The sequence below is a fragment of the Dendrobium catenatum genome, unplaced genomic scaffold (genome assembly GCF_001605985.2).
Source record: "Dendrobium catenatum unplaced genomic scaffold, ASM160598v2 fragScaff_scaffold_1178, whole genome shotgun sequence".
In the NCBI taxonomy this organism is placed as follows: Eukaryota; Viridiplantae; Streptophyta; class Magnoliopsida; order Asparagales; family Orchidaceae; genus Dendrobium; species Dendrobium catenatum.
Window position 1 is genome coordinate 138,928 of NW_021319640.1, and position 20,209 is coordinate 159,136.

The 20,209-nt window shown below is 34.9% G+C and overlaps 2 protein-coding genes and 1 long non-coding RNA gene across 3 annotated transcripts; 1 reads left to right on the top strand and 2 right to left on the bottom strand.

Moving 5' to 3' along the window:
• Window positions 1-896: 896 nt before the first annotated feature.
• LOC110115217 lies at window positions 897-3,723 on the top strand. The gene is made up of 6 exons (XM_020848390.1): window positions 897-2,313; window positions 2,465-2,522; window positions 2,573-2,756; window positions 3,213-3,270; window positions 3,370-3,436; window positions 3,582-3,723. Exons 1-6 carry the CDS (start codon window positions 897-899, stop codon window positions 3,721-3,723), a joined length of 1,926 nt encoding a protein of 641 aa, XP_020704049.1.
• Window positions 3,724-3,804: 81 nt separating this feature from the next.
• On the bottom strand, window positions 3,805-5,496 carry LOC110115220. Its single transcript, XR_002305313.2, has 4 exons — window positions 4,983-5,496; window positions 4,745-4,889; window positions 4,471-4,561; window positions 3,805-4,356 (listed from the first exon to the last, which is right to left on the bottom strand). It is a non-coding gene; the product is annotated as an uncharacterized LOC110115220 (long non-coding RNA).
• Window positions 5,497-10,434: 4,938 nt separating this feature from the next.
• LOC110115221 (potassium transporter 5) lies at window positions 10,435-19,040 on the bottom strand. Its single transcript, XM_020848393.2, has 9 exons — window positions 18,807-19,040; window positions 17,367-17,589; window positions 16,890-17,138; window positions 14,933-14,983; window positions 14,538-14,798; window positions 14,399-14,451; window positions 12,797-12,911; window positions 12,446-12,700; window positions 10,435-11,640 (listed from the first exon to the last, which is right to left on the bottom strand). Exons 1-9 carry the CDS (start codon window positions 19,005-19,007, stop codon window positions 10,583-10,585), a joined length of 2,466 nt encoding a protein of 821 aa, XP_020704052.1. The 5' UTR covers window positions 19,008-19,040; the 3' UTR covers window positions 10,435-10,582.
• Between the last annotated feature and the right edge of the window lie 1,169 nt (window positions 19,041-20,209).

Below are 20,209 nucleotides of genomic sequence, written 5' to 3' on the forward strand. Positions count from 1 at the left end.
CCGGCATTCAATTTTTTTCTCCGAACATTTCTCTTCCGATGAACTAATGTAAGCGACAGGCGAACATTTCTCTTCAATTTTTTTCTCCGAACATTTCTCTTCAATTAGTTTTACTCTGAACATTTCTCCTCCGTTTTTGCCGAAAAGAAGCTTCTCGACAGGCAAATATTTCTATCCGGCGTTCTCATTTTTTATCCGGCGTAAAGAAATGTGAACATTTCTCCGAACATTTCTCTTCTGACGAGGACCGGCGTTCCTCGTTTAGCAGTAGGATTAGTGTGGTTATTTCATTTCTATACCGGTTATTAAGCTTCGCAGTAAGCCGTCCTTTTTTTCAGCAAAAGAAGTTTGTGCTTATTTCACAGTAAAATAAGGCTATTTCACAGTAAAAGTAAAAAAGCTTGTGCCTATTTATGCAAAAGAAGTCCGTGTCTATATTAAGCCGTCCTGTTTTTTTCGACAAAAGAAGCTTGTGCCTATTTTTAATTTTACAGAAATGTGTGCTAATTTGTGCTTATTATGTATTTTGTATTTCACAGTTGCAGTAACAAAAGTTTATCATTGTGGAAGCAGTTATTCATGATGTGTTCCCAGACGACTTACTTCGTGAGTATTAATTGATTGATTTGAAACACATTAAAAAAATGTAAATAACTTTTTCATCATTGATAATGCAGGACACTGTTGGAAATAGTATATACGGAGAGAAGAAAGAGTATATTTCTGTTGTATTTAAGTATGGTGGAATATGAGTTCAAACTAATGACCAACATAGAAAGAGGTACGATGGTGGCAAACAAAGGACTGTAAAAATTGAGAAAGGACAACTCACGATTTTTGCAGTTAGAGCCGAGATTGCCCGAATATGTCCTTGGCTGAAGGGACATCCATATAATATGCATTATTACATATATGGAACATCACCTAAAGAATACAATGATCTAAATTCTGATGTTGAGTCATCTGAGTTCATAAAAGTATCTAATAATAATTTGCGTGCTGAGATAGTTATTACAGTACATGAATCTATGTCCAATCTAAGGGAGTTCATAAATTCTGAGATGGTTGAAAGTTCTTTTGACTATAATGATTGTATTTCAAGTGTTCCAGGTTTATGTTATAAAGATATAGCTGTTGGCACATATTTTTCGGATGTAATATCTTTCAAGCATACTTTGCGATCAGTTGCCATCAAAGAGAACTTTGGTGTTAGGATTAAGGCTAGTGATAAGAAACGTGTTATTGCTACATGTTCTTATCAAAGTTGCCAATGGAGAATTAGAGCTTCCCTATGTGAAGATGCTCAAACTTTTGAAGTTAGAAGAGTTGATGGTGTTCACACATGTCCAGGCATCAACCGTGCTGGGAATAGACTAGCCACATCTGCATGGGTTGCGAAAGAGATTCAAGAGATGGTCAAAAGGAATCCTGACGTTCCTCCAAAAGATATCAATAGCAATTTAGAGAAAGAGTATGGTCTTTCATTACCTTACATGAAGTTGTGGAGGTCTAGGGAGCAAGCTCGTGAAAGTATATTTGGCTCTGTTGATGATAATTATAAATGGGTGCCTTCACTACATGTTGAATTGATTGGTAGAAATCCTGGTTCACATATCACATATATGTTTGACCAACATGACAATTCATTTCAGAGATTTTATGTAAGTTTTAAGGTGTGCACAGATGAATTCATGTATGGTTGCAGGCCGCTAATTAGTTTGGATGCATGCCACCTCAAATCCAAGCACTTAGGCATGCTTTTATCAGCAACCTCACTTGATGGTAATAACGGTTTATTTCCTTTAGCCTTTGCTGTTGTTGAAACTGAATCTAAGCAGACATGGTTTTTGTTCCTTCAAAACTTGGGAGAAAGCATTGGTACACACATAGTACCTCTTGCATTCATTTCAGATATGGAGAAGGGCTTGGGCGAGGCTATTAAAGATGTGTACCCTGCAGCTGAGCATAGAATTTGTATTCGTCATTTATGGAAGAATATTAAAAAAAAAATTCATTGTAAAGATGGGCATAAACTGCAAGGTTTGGTTTGGGGAGCATCTAATGCATACACAACGACAGAGTACAATGACAAGCTCGTTGAATTAAGTGTATCATACCCCACCGTCTATGCGTACCTTATCTCATTACCTTACAAGTGGTCACGAAGTCAGTTTATGTATGGGATATACCACGGTACAAATACCAATAACTTTGCTGAATCATTCAATGCTTGGATAATGGAGGCAAGAAATAAACCTGTTGTTGACTTAATTGACATGATTCGTGGTAAACTCATGGAACAAAGGGCTACACGTAAAATGACAAGTTGGAGTTGGTAATGTGAAATAGTTCCTTATGCTGAAGATTATATAAGAGACATCACTACAAGAAAAGAACATTTAATAGTTCGCCAATCTACTACAAAATTTAATGCTGAAGATTATTCATGCCATTGCTTTCATAGGGATGAAGGAGCATCCACTATGGCATACATACAATCATGAATACTTCTACGTGCACCGGTACTTCTCAACGTCAACCTTTAATTATTTCAATTTCCATTTCACACTAGCTACACTAATTCCAAGATATTTAGATACAGGATGGCATACGATGGAGCCATTGGCATGTTACCTGGGAAGGACCAATGGCAAGTGATTCACGATGCTGTTGAGATTGGAGTGCCAAATACATCAAGGCCTAGAGGAAGACCCAAAAGAAGAAGATTGCCTAATTTTCTGGAAAAGGACAAGAAAGTGCATAAATGCAGTAGGTGTAATCTTTGGGGTCATCATCGCTCTACATGTAAGAACCCATTACATAATAATATGGAGGTGAATGACACAATTATCACACAAGTAAGATAACCAAAGCGTCCAAAGTTGCAAAGTATAAGGGCTGTGGAGGAGTTGGGAGATGAGTACGAGTACTCAAATATTGAAGGTTTTTAAGTAAATGTTCAGTATTATTTTGGATTACTTTTTTGGGGTTTGACTCTTTTTGGGAAAATATGTTATGAGTTAGTTTTTTGTGATTAACATGGTTTGACTTCTTTTGGGAAAAGATGTTTGGGGTCATCAAAATGAAATAGAGGCTTTGCTTTAAATTTCTGTGTAAACCTTTTTGTTTTTGCATTAAAGTTTTATGATCTTCAAAATGAGCTTTGATTCAGTTTCATAAGATTTCTATTCCAGTGAATTCGGTTTATCCAGAAAAAGCTCACAGAATTCGTTTCTATTCCAGTGAATTCGTTTCTATTCGGTGAATTCGGTTTATTCCAGTGAATTCGATTAATTCCAGTGAATTTGTTTATAAGAAAAAGCTTGGGTTTCAAAGTTTTCGGTTCCTGAAAAGCTTCAGTTTATGCAGAATTCGTTGCACAGATTTCGGTTTCAAAAAGATTCGGCTCACAGAATTCGGGTTTCACAGAATTCGGGTTTATGTATAAACAGATTGCATCAGTTTATGTATAAATGCAGTTTATGTATAAACAAATTGCATAAATGCAGTTTATGTATAAACAGATTATGCATAAATGCAGTTTATGTAATAACAGATTGCTTCAGTTTATGTATAAACAGATTGTGCAGTACTAGGTTCACAGATTTCTTTCACAGAATTCGGGTTTCACAGAATTTGATTCAAGAATTTGGTTCCAGAATTAGGATTTCAGTGATTTCGGTGCAGTACTCGGTTCACAGATTTCCCAGATTTGCTGTTTAAGTGAATTACATCAAAAACTTATAAGATAACAACAATAACTATAAGTACAACCTGAAGAAACAAAAGTATAAGAACTATAAGTACATAAGACACATAAATACTTCATTCCAACAAAAAACTTATACTTTTTTCAATCCCACAAAAAACTTTGAAGATACAAAATACTAATACAAAAGGCTAGCTCAAGTCATAGCAACGCCTGAACTATTAACCTTCGACAAATATATAATAAAGTACTAATGCAACACCTACCATCCTCTAAAACCATTCATACATTCAACTTGAATACAACATAATTCTAGCCAAAATAAAGTCGAATGGTAACGTCGATAAGAACAACCGCAACAAAAACTTTAATCATCAGAAGAATCCTGTCAAGCTTCTTAGAAGTCTTTCTGTCGAAGGCATTAAATTCGTAACATGTGACATAGCATGGCTCTTCCTCTTCATCAACCCATTTAAAGTAATGACAATCATCATCACTTCGATTATAAATACACCTATAAAATTGTCTTCCACTATTTGGTCCTTGGGGACAGGTAAACAAAACACATTTGAGATGACAATGGCAATATACTAGGGATTGATGCTGCCTAGCTCTCACAACTGATGAATTTGACGAACTCATTATAACTGCAAAAAAAAAAAAAAAAAAAAACCAAATCAATCCAGTGAAGAGAAAGTCGGCTAGACAAAAAAATAAAAAAAATTTCCATGAACTCCATTGCTCATCAGAGTTCCATGAACCTGAAAGCCGGTGAAGAGAAAGTCGGCTTGACAAAAAAAAAAATTTTCATGAACTCCATTGCACTTCAGTTTATCCATGAACTCATTATAACTGCATAAACGATCACAGCAAAATCGGAACAAAGTAAGAAGAACAAAGTCGGCTTGCAAAAAATAAAAATTTATGCAAGCACATCACAGAAGCTCATGCCGACCAAGCACATCACAGAAGCTCAATGCCGACCTCCATGGCGTGAAGAGAAAGTCGGAACAAACTTTGCAAAGTGATTTTTACCTTGGATTGTGAAGACGTCCGACTCGACGATGCCCTAAAAACGAAAAATTGAAAACGTCGTCGTTACCGTGCGAACAAGCGTCGTGAAGAACCGCGGTAGACGGAGTGGTAGAATAGAGGTGAAATAGGGATTTGAGTGGTATAACTGTAATATTTAAAAATGAGGTGTTAGATATGTAAAATACTAAGTATATAGTGATATGTATGTAAATTTCCCAAAAAAGAAAATGCATCGTACTTATCTGGCGCTCACGTCGTGTGGAATGTCAAAGCCATCTCAAAATCGTGCAGATCTCTCGGCCCGGACGTCTTACGAAATCTCTTAGCACGTCGTTGCTCTTCGTTAAATACCGAAGAAATGAAGCTCGCGCCCTTCCATTCGGCTCTACTTCCTTCCACTCGCGAAATCGTTTGCGATCTTTCCCTCCTTCGAAGACGTTGCTACCTGTCGGGTCGGAAGTAGTGACTGGAGCTCGTTGGATTGCGAAGAAGACCCTACTGACATCTCCTTCCATTCCCTCGCTCGCAGTCGAAGCTCCTTCACCTTCTTCATTGCTATCCGACTCCGTCCCTTTCTATTGAATCGGAGGTTGCGACATTTTGAGTGGAAGAAGTGACGGGAGTTCGCCGCTGTGAAGGTAATCTTCTCCCTCTCGAGCGCTTCTCCAGACTTTCATTGTTGTTCGACTTTGCTCTCTGGACGATGTCCCCTTCTCGTCGAATCGGGAGTAACAACATTTTGATCGGAAATAAAATGGGAGCTCGTGGCTGTGAAGGCAGCCTTCTCCCTTTCACGTGCTTTTTCGGCCAAACCCTGTTGTCAAACAGGCAATAGGGCTGTTTTAATTTATTATTATTATTATTATTAAATTTTTAATAAAAATAATAATAATAATAATAATAATAATTATTATAAAAATAATGTGGGGGGGGGGGGGAACCCGGCGCGAAAAGTGTGACGAGGCGGGTAAGCCCTATACGCGCTCTTATAACGTGGTGGGGACAATCCTCGACCTCGACATCAGCACCGTCGATGATTGGTACAAAAGGTATAATATTCTAAATCCCATTTTCGACGTTTGCGGCGTACCGGAGAACCACCTATACACGCTCTCGTAGTACGGTAGGAGGGAGCCCGGTGCGACGCATACGGCGAGGTGGGTAAGCCCTATACACGCTCTTATAACGTGGTGGGGAGAGTCACTGGTGTTCTTATACGGGTACTGTTGAAGGCCCCATACACGCTCTTATAGCGTGGTGGGATGAAACGATGTACGGCCGCTGTGTCTATGGACACCTACCATACACGCTCGAGTAGCGTGGTGGGAAGGCCCAACTCCCCTATATTTCCCCCAAACGGAGGATATGCTGGGATGCTGCCAAAATTTTCACTAAAGTGCACAAAGCTTGAACAATAAGAAGACCTCACTTGGGCAACAATATAGAGGACCTGTACTTGGATATGAATGCATAGAACTTAAACTAAATATGCAGAAGACTTGTATAAACAATAGGGGACTTGGACTTGAACTGAACTACAAGAAATGGAATACCAAATCCTAAAATGCACAATCAAGATCAAAGTTCAAATGTCAAATAATAATTTAATACATTCAAATAAATACATGTAAGCAAGCAGGGGACTCATGACGAACAAAACCTCGATGTATACAAATAAAGAGTAATACTCAATTCATAGCATCTGAACAATCACAAACAACGACCAATCATCAATACTTGAATACATAAGAACACAATGAATGATGCTGGTTTATACAATGACAGATGTAGTGGACTTGTACAATAGTTCCTACGAGGTCAAAAGAATTGTGCTTGCAAGTAATAACAATTAACTGTAGAATGCACGAGTATCTCCCACCTGCATTAATAAGGGCCAAGATACAAATGCAATAATCCTTTCAATGTATATGAATAGTGATATTCAATCAAGTCTAAATAAGACCAATCCACTGAAAAGAATATAAATGTTTTCTATATGTAATAATGAAGAACTCGAGGAACAAGCAACAATTTGCCTGTAGATTGAGATGGAAACACTGGCAATTGATAGTGGAAGACTCGTCCTCACAAACAAGTACAATTAATGACCACCTGAGATTGGTGAAAGGTGGATATGATGTTAGTACAATAGGTAAAAGGTGGATATGATGTCAGTACAATAGGCTTTTCTACAAGTATGTCCGAGAAATTTTAGTGAATATAATCATTCCTTGTGAGCAAGGACGGATGATACAATACACTTGTGGATAACGATAATGGCTATATTGTAAGTACAATGAACCATTTTGGACACAAGTACATATAACGCCTACAATAGTGGTGATTGAGATGTTGCGAGTACGTCGGGTATGAAGACAATTCATTGTACGGAGAAGGGCACCTCCTTCCATAATGGAAGTGATGTTTGAACAAATTTGAACTAAACTTCCTGATATTCCAAAGCTTCTTCCTTGCCTTTTGTCTGAGAGAAAACATCTCTGATATCTATAGTCCTTAGAAATGTAAACGATCTTTGAAGTTTGGCATTACGACACAATATATCATGCACACTGATAGTGTTACGGTATCGTCTCTACTGACACTGTTCAACCAAGGAATACAAGTATCTGCTGATTTCTTGGACAGAATCCTCCCCTGAGAAGGTCACCTTCTGTAAGAATGGAAGATATATTTTAGCAAATTCAAACTAAACTTTCTAGTGTTACAAAGTTTCCTCGCCTTTTTTCTGAGAGAAAACAACTACGATATCTATGGTCCTTAGAAATATAATTGATCTTCGAAGTTTGGCACAATATAGCATGCACACTGATAGTGCTATGGTATCGCCTTTACCGACGTTGTTCAACCAAGGAGTACAAGTACCTGCTCGGACAGAATCCTCCCATGAGAAGGGCACCTCCTGTTAGAATAGAAGAGATGTTTGAACAAATTCGAAGTAAACTTCCTGGTGTTCCAAAGTTTCTTCCTTAATCCTATACTTGGGGAGAAAACAGTTTGACATTCACGAACACTGAAGATGACAAGTGCGCCCAGATACCTTTATTCATTTTGAAGCAATTATCAACTTCAAGGTATAGGGAAACAGTAAGGACGCAGTCATCCAAGGTTGAAATAATTGATTCTTTATTTAAGCTAATAACGATGATGGAATAATCAAAGTGTCACCTACTAATTCCTATACAAGTTCTGGGATGAGAAAGCCAGATCAAATCATTATGAAATGAATGAACCTCAATCCAACCAAGTTCTTGGCATTGAGTTGGATAAGATTATTGAGGCTTGCAAGCTTCTTGATGAAAGATAGTCATGCACCTAACACACCATCTACGAGTATCTACAAATGTAAAGCAGGAGATTAGTTAGTGCCCTATAATCCATCTATAGAAAGAGACAAGTAGTGCACGACAGTCTACCTGTACAAAGCGACAAATAATTTAATCCACAAGCTGCTACAATACGCCACCGGATCCGTAACATCCATGCAAGCGAACATAAGACGTTTACAAATATTTTGAAATACCCCTATACATGTATCGTAGTTTGTATACACATAGGTACAAAAGGGGTATATCCAATCAATGAAATTCCTGAACACCAGCATGGGCCCTGGCGAACGTGTTATTGGTACACACGTGACGCTCAGGGATGCTGCGCGGGTCAAATGGTGAGTCCAATTTCGAGCCTTATCCTTCTATGCGGATAGATAGGAGTCGATACGGCTCGAACCATTAAATAAATATATAGTCACGAGGTCGACCGGGATGTTTATTTTAATACATTCATATTAGGCCTTCAAGACCTTCAATAAAGAAAATTCACAAACAAAGGCATGAAGCCTATGAAACCCGATCATCTGTCAGTAACTCGATAGAGTCGATAAGGTTTATCTATAAAATGCAAATATTATCAAATAAAAATGACCCTAAACACCCCGATGATGGCCGCATTGAACAAAAATCTCAACCGGAGAGATTCACAAACACTTTCAAATATCTTCCAAATGCTACCTAAATACCCAGAAATTCAAAATCCAAAAGAATACCATAAATTCAAAAATCATCCCAAAATCTAAAATATTTAAAATTTAAAATTAAATCATCAACCACTTAAAGCAAAATCCATCCACCCTCCGCAACAGTTTGTTATGGTGGACAAATTGAAATTTACTTCAGCTCACATGGAGCTAATGCCTAGTCAAAAATATCACTAGGATCAATTCTAAAAAAATCTCTTGCCAGTAAGGACGTGGTACGTGTCCTCTAACCGGCGGTTTTGCAGCCAAATGACACCGCAGGATAAACGGTTATGACCCGGGGCTCTCTGAACCGAGTGCTTTTGCCGCAAAATTGCACCACAAAATACCGGTTATAGCCAGAGCCAATACACTTCTTAGTTGTATCAAATCCTTGAGATATGAATCAATAGGATATAATTGATAGGGCACAAAGCCCTTTGTTAGCTAAGGTGGATTCAAATTAGTCCACTTAGACAAATATTCACCCAAGTTCTACAAGATTTCCTTGGACGAAGCAACCCATGACTGCCGACAAGGATTCTTCTGTCAGGTTGGGTCGACTACCTCCTCTGACTAAGTAGACCAGGGACTACGATGGTCCGGGACGATGGAACCATAAAATTTTGATCGGGGCCATCATCTATTCCCTCACCATTTGCTTTAAGTGCAAGATGGTGAAATTTTAAATTTTAAATATCAAACTTTCCAAATTCTCAAATCCAAACCCATGCTGCTACTATATGCCAGATAACACGTATATTCTACGTATCTGATTGACGACTAACCTTAATCGAAATTTCTCTCTTGCAGTCGAGAGGGGTAATTAACTATAGGGGCTTGCGTCTATAGGAAACCAGAACTTAGATCATAAAGTCCTCGCAAAATGAGGGCAAAATCTCTAGGTTGTATCTTATCTACAAATCCATCTGCCTTCCCAAAATTTACCCCGGAACTTGTTCCGTTAAAACTCCCCCGAAGAAGGAAAAGCATCATAATCGGGCGGAGGCTGGGGTAGAATTTTCGGAGCCCACAAGACCGTCGATTTCGATTGCCTTCACTTAATTCAATTGTGAGGGGTCTCTCTTTAGGTAAATTTGATGCTCTGATCACATCGGCGTAGTCCGTTTGACAATTGGAAGTCTTTTGGGTAATTTTATGCGGTGTTGCGGCCACCAAATGTTGCTTTCATCATCGATCTTTGCCCGAGTCGCATACGAGTGAGGTAAATTCGGTGTCTAAATTACACTGATGCAATCCGTTTTGCAATCGGACAATTTTGAATAATTTCAATAGCGGTCGAGGTTCTTTGACCTTCGTTACATGTGACTTGTCCACTACATGCCGCCTCCGATGCACTCGATTACATTTGACACGTGTGTAGAGGTGAATGGGGTCTAGGTCAATTATTATGATTACTATTGTTATTATTATAATTATTTGATTCAACTTAAGTCCTATCAAACAATAATTATGTCTTTGAAAGTGACATAAGATTTAAGGATTTTGAAATTTATTTTTATTTTTTAAAATTACAAACCAAAATACCTTCCTTTTTAACAGTAAGTGGATGGAAAAATTAATATGATTGGATGAATGCGATACACATCCAACCTCCAAGAGGGCTTGATTCTATTTAACAAAATATGAGAGGAGATAAATAATAATTACCTTTTGAACATTATTCAAATACCGAAGATTGATCTCGAGGGGAAATATAAATTACATATTTGTTTACTTAATTTTCTGAAGTTTCTATAGACACCATTTCTTGTCATTAACCATACGCTGTAATCATGTAGCATCTATATCTCATATGTTACTCCAACCTTAAGCAGCCTAGCCTTAGGAATTGACATAGCCTCATCTCCCTGCCTGAAGTTCCTCCTAATAAAGTGATAGATATTGTTTACTACCACTCGCTTGATGATAGAAGAATTGGGCTTTGCTACCATTTCTGTTTCTCCTAGCAGATATACCACTCCCTTCTCCATTTCCTTCTGAATGTACTGTTTCTCCTCCTCAATGGCTGGAATCAGTGCACCGACCCTTCTGCCTGAAGAGTTAGCTGACCGGTTACTGTTAGCAGGCAGTATTGATCCTGAAGAATTACCAGCCGAGCCTTGTGCTTTTAGTGTTTCATCTGCATGTATTGTGTTTGATCCTGCTCTCCTCTGATTGCTTTCTGTTGCTTCAGTTGCTGGATCTTCCAATGGAGCGTTTTGCAATGGAGAACCACCCTCTTGAATCAAGAATTCATGATAGATGAATTCTTTAAGCTGTCTAATGAGTGTCTTTTCAAAATCTTTAGCGGCCTCTATAGCATCTTTATACCCATAACGGACCACACATTTGAACAATCTGAACTCCCTTGGTTCAAGTTGTCTGAAAAGAAAACGTTCATGTGGTTCAACTTTACTTATTGGAAGACGTTTCACTGAAACAAACACGAAAACTGAGTGGATGGAGGGTATTTTCTCCATAAAGAGACGGAATATTGGTGGTATGCCTTGGACTAGTTCTGAGTACAGAAGTCCAATTCCTGGTATTCTTGTTATGTTCCTATCAAGAGCTAACTCTTGTATATAATTACTTGAAACTTTGTTCTCCAGCTCAAAGTTGTAATGCTTGACATGTACATAATGCCATATGCCCATTATCAGCATGAGGAAAAATGCAAGTGCAAGTGGTAGGAAGCCCCCTTTTATAAACTTCGACAGTACTGCAGAGAGATATATGGCTTCTATGCCACCTATTACTATTAAAAATAATGAAATCCACCAAATGCTTGTTTTCCATATTAGAAGCATTACTAGTGTCACCAACGCAGTGGTTATTAGCATGACTGAAACAACTGCAATTCCTGCAGAATGGAACATTGTAACATTAATCTTGCAAATGCTTTCAACCAAAACGTTATATATTTGTCATGAGTTAGCATGTGTGTGTATTTGCACTACTCAATGTTGCTGCAGTGAATATGAAATTGTTTATATGTTATTACTTTTAGGTCATGACTATTTATCATCGTCATCATCAACCTCTTCCAAGCTCTCTTTATAATTATGCTTTTTGGAATGAAAGCAACCGTAAGAAAAAAATGGTTGCAGAACATACTCTTCTAGACATGATAAATTAGAATGTGTTAATGTATGACTTGTTGATCAGGTTCAGTCATATTCGTCTTGATAATTAGCTCAAATTCAGTCTTAGTGATCCAAGTACAAATAAGATCTTTTTCGATCATGTTCGACTTGGTAGCTTGAATATGTTTATATATAAATCAAAATATGGGTCCATATGCATTTGTTGATGTGTACAAATACATATTTGTATATATATATATATATTATGTCTATTCATATTCACACATTTATATTTGTATCATATATGTCCATATACATAACGGCATGCATATATTATAATTTATATATAAATTTCAAGAAAATTTTATGTTTGCGAACAGTTCTTGTTCAGCTTGTTAAGTTAATGAGCCAAGCATAAGTGAAGAATGATTTTTTTTGTCTAATACATTCAGTTTTCTTTCACGACTGCATTTGAAGTTTTTGTTCATTTCTTGTTGCGTGCTTATATATGTATCATGTTTTTGTGTATCTGCACATATAACATAATTATCTAGTAACGGCAAATGAATATTTTTGTCTTACCATATGCATTTCCAATGTTTGTTGTGCTTCTGAAAATTCCCGTCACTAATACGCTGGCAACCATCAGTGTATAGTTTATCTCTGGAATGTACACTTGTCCCTCATACTCTGTAGAAGTATGAACAACTCTTACTCTTGGAAAGCAAGATAGACCTTGAGATTGTTGAATGATAGAAAATGCCCCAGATATCATAGCCTGGCTTGCAATGATTGCAGCAGCAATGGCAATTATAAAACTTGGCCAGAATAGCGGGCCTGTAAGGTGGAAAGGAAATTTTGCTCAGAAAATTTATTTTTCTGATACTGGTTGGTTTTATAAATTGTATTAATAATGTTTGGAATTCATCATACCAGGAATTGATTTATAGAAAGTATTATCGACTTCTTCTGGAAATTTGGTAAGGTATGAAGCTTGTCCAATATAGGCCAGTGATACTGCTGGAAACACAACAGCACTGAAGCTGATCTGTAATTTGTAAAAAAAATTAGATTGATGATATGAAGTCTTACCCGTCTTGATAACGGAAGAACAAAGTGGCATCATAAAGAAGCAACAAGTTAAACCTATGATACAAACTACTATGAAAAATGCCAAACAATAAATGACTTTTGCCTGAATGTTGGACAAAGTTGAAATGGTTTAATATTGTGCCTTGAAGTTTATAAATTTCGATGTTTATAATTTATAATTGCCATTAGCTTAAACAAATGTTTGTGTCCTGGAGAGGTAGAGGAAGAATGAGTTTCATAATGAATGTTTTTAATAGTAATGTAAGATTATCATTTCACTCTCTTGATTACAGAATCAGTGAAGATGGATACATTAGACATGAAGACTATAGGAGCATAAAGTTAATCCAATTTTAACTAATAATGAAGTTTCATTATAAAGTGAGATGGAAGGCCTGAAGTCATGAAACAAATCAATCATAACGAAAACCTAAATGCTTTTTTTGGTTATGATACATTCTTGCTACCATAGGTGTTAATCTTTCATCAATATATGTTCTTGATACATTCTCGGAAGCATCACAAGTGACTATATCTCCTTTGACCTACTTTTTTGCTTATGGACTATTGTTTTTTTTTATTGTGAGTTGTTCATGTAGACAATGACTTTTTATCATTATCTTTCTAGTAGGTTGAGGTAGAGTATAGTTCGAGCATATTTAGCTCAACCCAAAATTGAAAAAAAACATAATAATAATTCCAATTGACAAGAAATGAAAATCATTTTGCATCAAGTTGGCTTGAAATAATTTGATTGAGTTGGCTCAAAATTGATTTTGAGTCAACAAAAAGTTACTTTTTAATTAAATTTATGTATTAATATGCATCTTATACTAGATATTATGCTCATTTTATACTAGAAAAATTATATATTTTAAATTTTAAACAAATACTTATTTCGAGTCCTATTTTGTGTGCACTCAAACTATATTTGTGCTAGATTGGAAAATCTCAATCAATTTCAAGGCCAAAATGGAGTTCTAGAGTGATTTGTAATCAAGAAATTTGAGTAAATTTTTTAGCTAGTTTAACTAGCTTACCTCTTAGATACAGTTGGCATATTTGAATCAACATTTAAGATTTAGCATTTTAGTAGTAATGGATCTTGTGAATGAATACATGTTTGAATGTTGCTTGATTTATTGCATGCTTATCAAAATCATTGCCAGTCGCACTAGTTAGGCATTACACAAGTTTCTCTTTAAATATTATATTTAATAAATTTTATGTAATTAAATTATTTTTCTGAATTTTTTTTACAACTAACGGAGAAACAGGAGAGCATGTAATCTAGCCAAAACATTGCATGATTATTATTTATTTTTTAATTCTATCTTCCTTTCTTGATTGCATGCCAATTGAAATTATATTCAGTAGAAAAAATTAAATAGAAAAACACTATTCTGTAAAAGATTTGATTGAGCAAATGCCGGACATTAGTACCTGAATTGCTCTAACGCTGAAGTGACTGAGATCAGCAAACATGGCTTCAGTTCCTATTTCAATTTACAAAGTTTAATTCACTGTTCCTAAAGAAAAAACCTTTTTATGCATGCAAACAAGATCAGATTGGCAAAATCACCTGTAATGCACAGCACAATACCCCCTAGAGAAGTCCATGCCTTTTTACCATTTCTTCTAAAATAATCAACAATATACTTTGGGTTGAATGCTCGGAGAACTCCAACATCATATTTAACTAAATTATAGAGCCCAATACCTCCAATTAGAGTAAACCACAGTACTATGATAGGAGCAAATGCGTATCCAACTTTATCTGTGCCGAAACGTTGAACTGAGAACAGAAGCACCAAGATAACTATGGAGATCAGAGCAATTTGCCCTGTAAAAGATACAAGGATTGCAAATTTATCATTGAAATGTAATTTACTAGAATCTAATTTAGAATATTGGCGTTGCTATTGCAGTCTTTTAATTTATGTCTCCCACAGCTACTACGTCATGCATGAAACATACCTTGTAACAAAGATGCGGCTTTCACTTTTATCCCACTCACTGCTGAAAGTACTGCGAAATGAATAAATGAACAAAAATATATTAGATGTTTTCTATCTCTTAATTGAAACCTTTCAAAGCGTGTTGCTGTTAAGTTAGGAGGAAATGAACAAACCTTTAAGTTTCAGTATGCTTTAGTATGTCCAATTAAATTATGTTATTCCTTGACTCATTTTCGTTGGTTCAAACTACATACCTCAATGTATTGTTGAGAAGTTTATTAATATATGTTGTTAGCATTGTTTGACAAATGATGGCAGAGTAGTATCTATTGAGAATGAGATAATAGAGAGAATAGATTTAGTTAGCTTGGACATGTTCAATCAAGGTAAAAAATGCAAAATGGACAAATAAAATTGATGTGGATAAAATAAGAAGGAAAATTGGTATACTAAATGAAATTTCGGTAGAAGTTGGGTAAACTAGAGTTACACTCTATGTAATATTGAATTGGAATGAATGGAGCGAAGGGTTCTCTGCCCACACTTGGAGGGTGTGAAAGGACGAAGGTTCTCTGCCTACACTTGGAGGGTGTGAAAGGACGGACGGTTCTCTTTCAACACTGGGAATTGTGTAAAAGGACGGACGGTTCTCTGCCGCACTGTGGAGTGGTGAAAAGAGTGTGTTGTAAAGGCTTCTCCGCCTTGCTGTGGGTGCAAAAGGAGAGTCACTATTGGTATTAGTGCAATACTCAGAGGGTGCCTCTGGGGAGTGGATGTAGGTCTGGTTATAGACCGAACCACTATAAATCTGGTGTCATTTACTTTACTGTTTTTACGTTTCCGCACTTTATATTTCAGTTTTAAAAACTCTGTGGTTGAAAAATATTTTTCTACAAAATTTAAAAGAAATTTTATTTCGGTTTAATAATTTTCTAAAAGGGGACTTAAATTTTTTTAAACTACCAATTCACCCTCCTCTTGGTAGCCTTGGGACATTCACTTAGGCTTAACAACCTAATTACTAGACTCAACAGCTAATATATGTTTTAAACAAGCGGACCTCTAAATTTTAGGAAAATATCATTTCCCAGAGAATAGCAGGTAAATATCATATTAATATTTTATAATCTACTGATCAGCATCAGCTAGGAAGACACATTTATGCTTCAATGAACAAAAACCAATTTTATTTAAAAAAAAATAAACAGTCGGTCATTCGCCATATGCCTACATGAAGAAATATCAAAGCTGATGAAGATAGTGAAGTAATAAAAAGATCTGAGTGAAGAATTCTATCAAAAAAATCAAGCAAAAAAAAAAAAAAAAAAAGAACACTCTATTACTTCTTTGCAAACTTTTGTTCTACCCCATTCTTCTAGCAAAACAGATTGCTTCTTTTGTGCTCTAACTTTTTTTTTGCTTCTAAAGAGTATGCTTTAGATTATAACAACAACAACAACAACAACAACAAATTTTTATCTCACTATGTGATATCATCTACATAAATCTTTTTTTCCATGGTGTCCCATTAAGAGTCAAATTCTTATTTAAATCAAATAAAAAAAAAGTCATTTTAGTGAATGTTTTAGATTGTTCAGATAAAAATTCTCAATGTTTTATCCTGTCTTGCTAGTAATTAAATTGTAGAACTATAATTACTTAAAAGGACATTTTTCTAACCTTGATGCATTGTTTGTTGAGTTGGGGAGACATTATGTAATATCTGTAAAAACTGTACAATCTTATTCATAGATATGTAGCGGCGACGACAGAATGTAGTCAACAATTAGGCGAATATGTATATTAGTTTTTGTATGTTCTATGTATTTATCTTCCTTCTATTTATTTGCTTTTGGTGATTTTAATTAGGTTTAAGGTTTTGCAGGTTTGATTTCCTTGGCAAAAACTTGTACGCGGATGATCAATCAGCATTTAAGCAAATATTTTACTCACCACTTTTGCAAGCTATAACTTACCAGAGATAGCTGGAGTTAAGACACCATCACCAATTATCATTGAAGTTGCGAGGATTGTGAAAAGAAAAAGGACAACTTGCAGCATTTTGCTGCTCTCGAGCTTATGCTTGATCCATTGAGCTCTTTTTAATTTCCTGGATGGTGTCTCTAATTTATAGTTTGAAAGCATTGCATCTTCAGCCTGCTGATTTGGTATCAAGCTGATCTTTACATGACGAGATATCAGAGAATATAGTGCAAATGTCCCTCCTGCAGGAAATAACAGGTACCTCATTTGCTTGTTTTAGTTCAGAAAACTATAGAATATTATCCGGAATAAACATATGAGGACACAAATTAATTTCATTCAACTTATGCATTAACTAAACTGCTATTTCTATTTTATGTCAGGAAAATAGTTATTCTTTCTCATTTCTTTCTTAAAACATGTCAGGAAAATTTACTTAAAAAATATAGAGAATTAAGGAATACACTTACCATCACCATCATCATTTGCCCACAGCACTATGAACACGTATTTGATCAAGGGTATGAATATTAAGGTGTAAAGAATAAGGGATAAGACACCCAATATGTCATCTTTTTTCTTAATACCATCTGTGAAGGTGCTTGAATATACATATAGAGGTGAAGTCCCTATGTCTCCATACACCACACCTACGCTCTGGAATGCCAAAGCAAGTGTTTTTGTCCAGCCATCCTGTTTAAAAACCAGCTATTTGATGGTTAGAAGTGTTCATTAAAGCTAAATTTACTAATTTAAAATTTTAATATATGTAATATATTGGCCTGGAATTCTTTATTTTTTCCTTGCTTCAATGTGACACAGTTTAATATCAAATACCTGAAAATAAAGTTTAGTTAGGTTCATATATAGAGGAGAAAACTCTTAGCCTCATTTTCTCATTCAAACTATTTACTATTAAGCTTAAATTTTAATGGCCAAAATTTTTTAGAGGTTTAATTCATGAAATTTCAATTTGAATCAACTTGGCTGTGTTGTTAACTTTAACGTTTGTTTGAATGAAAAAAATGAAGGGAAGCTTTTCATGAGGATATTTTGGACTTTTTAGGATCAATCTGGCTTCTTAGTATTAACTTAAATCAATGAGATTGATCATTAAAGTCTGAAAATGCTCGCATGGAAAGCTTCGATCCCTAATTTTACTCCAAAGAAACAACGAAATTGACAGCAGGACTAAATTAGTTCAAATTCGATGTGTTAGTAAACTTAATTGAATACCTGGAAAAATTATTTAGGATTAAAATGACCACCTAAAAAATCATTTACTCTTTTTTTTGTCCATTCTGAAAAGAAAATTTACTGAACTTTGTTTATTTTAACAACCAAAGGCTTCTATCAATTTCCTTTTTCTCATATGATTATCAGCATTAAGTGATTTCCATAAACTAAATGAGTGAAATATGAGCAAAAAAAAAAAGGTTATGGAACACTGTAGCCATAAAGCTCTAAAGATGACTGTAATTGAAGTCCAAAATCACTCAAACACGCAAATGAATTTACAAATCTTCTTTTAGGGTGTTGTCTGGTAAATTTTTAAACTTTTTTCAATCCAAACCAAATCAAGCAAGCTTTCAACAACATGGAAAAAGCTCCACTTGAATATAATCTAACCGTACTAATTAAATGAACCGTTTAAGAACTACAAACCTTACAGAGATAAAGTTACTGAAGGCTTATATTTATAAGATATGATCACCTTATTGCCAATTAATACAGTATGGTGGTTTTATCCTATTATAAGGGAATCAAATTGCTGATTACGATAGCAAAACTAAAAAAAAAAAAAAAAACAGGAAGATCAGTCGTATTATCTGAATTCCAGAGAATGAGTTTTTGATATCATGAAATATGATTATATGTTTTGCAGGTAAAAAAAATGATATTTTTCAAACCTTCATGGCATGATCATTAATATTTGGGATTCTTCCAGCCTCCAAATGAAACGAATCGAATTGACGAAGCTTTCCCCATGATAATTTCTTTCCTTTCAGATCAGGTTCAGCTTCTTCAACTTTGTTAGCTTCTGTATGCACTGTACCAGCCATTAACGTAAGTCTTTCCAGCTTTTTAGACTCTTCTTTGGTGCTCTGCATTTATAGGCAACAAAACTGGGAAATTCTATTTATTTATTTTTTCCTTTCAAGTGGTTGTTGGAACAATAAACATTTTTAACAAGAGTCTACAGATTTTAAGAGGTTGTCTGATTCCTATAAAATATAGTAATATAAATTCTTATGGGAAAGAATGATTTGATTTAATAGGATTCATTTAGGTGCTGTTTGGTTGGAGTACAAAGTGAAAAATGTAAGGGTTTTAAAAAATTTTTGATATTTGGTCGAAATACAAAGTGGTCTAAATACAAAGAGGAGCATAAGTAAAGTCAATGTAGTGTAAGTCATTTTAGTACATTTTTGAAGTAAACCAAAGTAGCATAGTTTTGAGCGAGAGTCATTTAGCCAACCAAGTAGTCCCTTAGTTAAAATTTATATTAGAACGTACTTAAAAATATCGGATTTATGAGGGATTTACATACATAACATTTTATATTATGATATTTACATATCTGACATCTAAAATTTTAATATTTCATGCATATCACTCATAAAAAACTTTAATATCAAATATATCGCTCTTATATTTCATTACTACCATCCATATCATCGTATAAACTATAATATTTCATTCTTTGCACTAATATTTGTTCTATGAGTGATAGACAAGAAATATTAAAGTATATATTTGTGCAAATTTAATGACTTTCAAGCCCATCTTGAAATTAATATTATATCACGATGGGCTTCTATCTTTCTGATATATATTTTTGGTTTTGATTATTTTTATTATAAATATTTGAGATAGGTACGGTGCAATTTACAATATATTAATTTTAATGGAGTTATAATGATAGAATTGTAGAACTTTGTTTATCATTAAGAACTTCAGTAATATTTTGTTAGGTTGGTTTGGATGACTTTATATTTGTTGTTTTTTTTATTTTTCAATATAAATAAAAATGTATTTAATATTTTAAATAAATATATTATCTTATTGAATATTACATAAGTTCGTGATGACAGGTAGTGGTGGCAGGTGATGTGTACGGTAATTTTTATTTATTAGAAATATGAGAACTAAAAATATTTAAAAATTATTTTGAGTTTTAAAAGTATAGCATGGTTTTAAAAAAAATAAATAAATATATATAAATATATTTTTATAAAATTAAAATAAGAAAGGATCCCAAACATTCTCTTAAAGACTAAGTTTTTTTTTTTTTTTGAGAAGATGCCAAAGC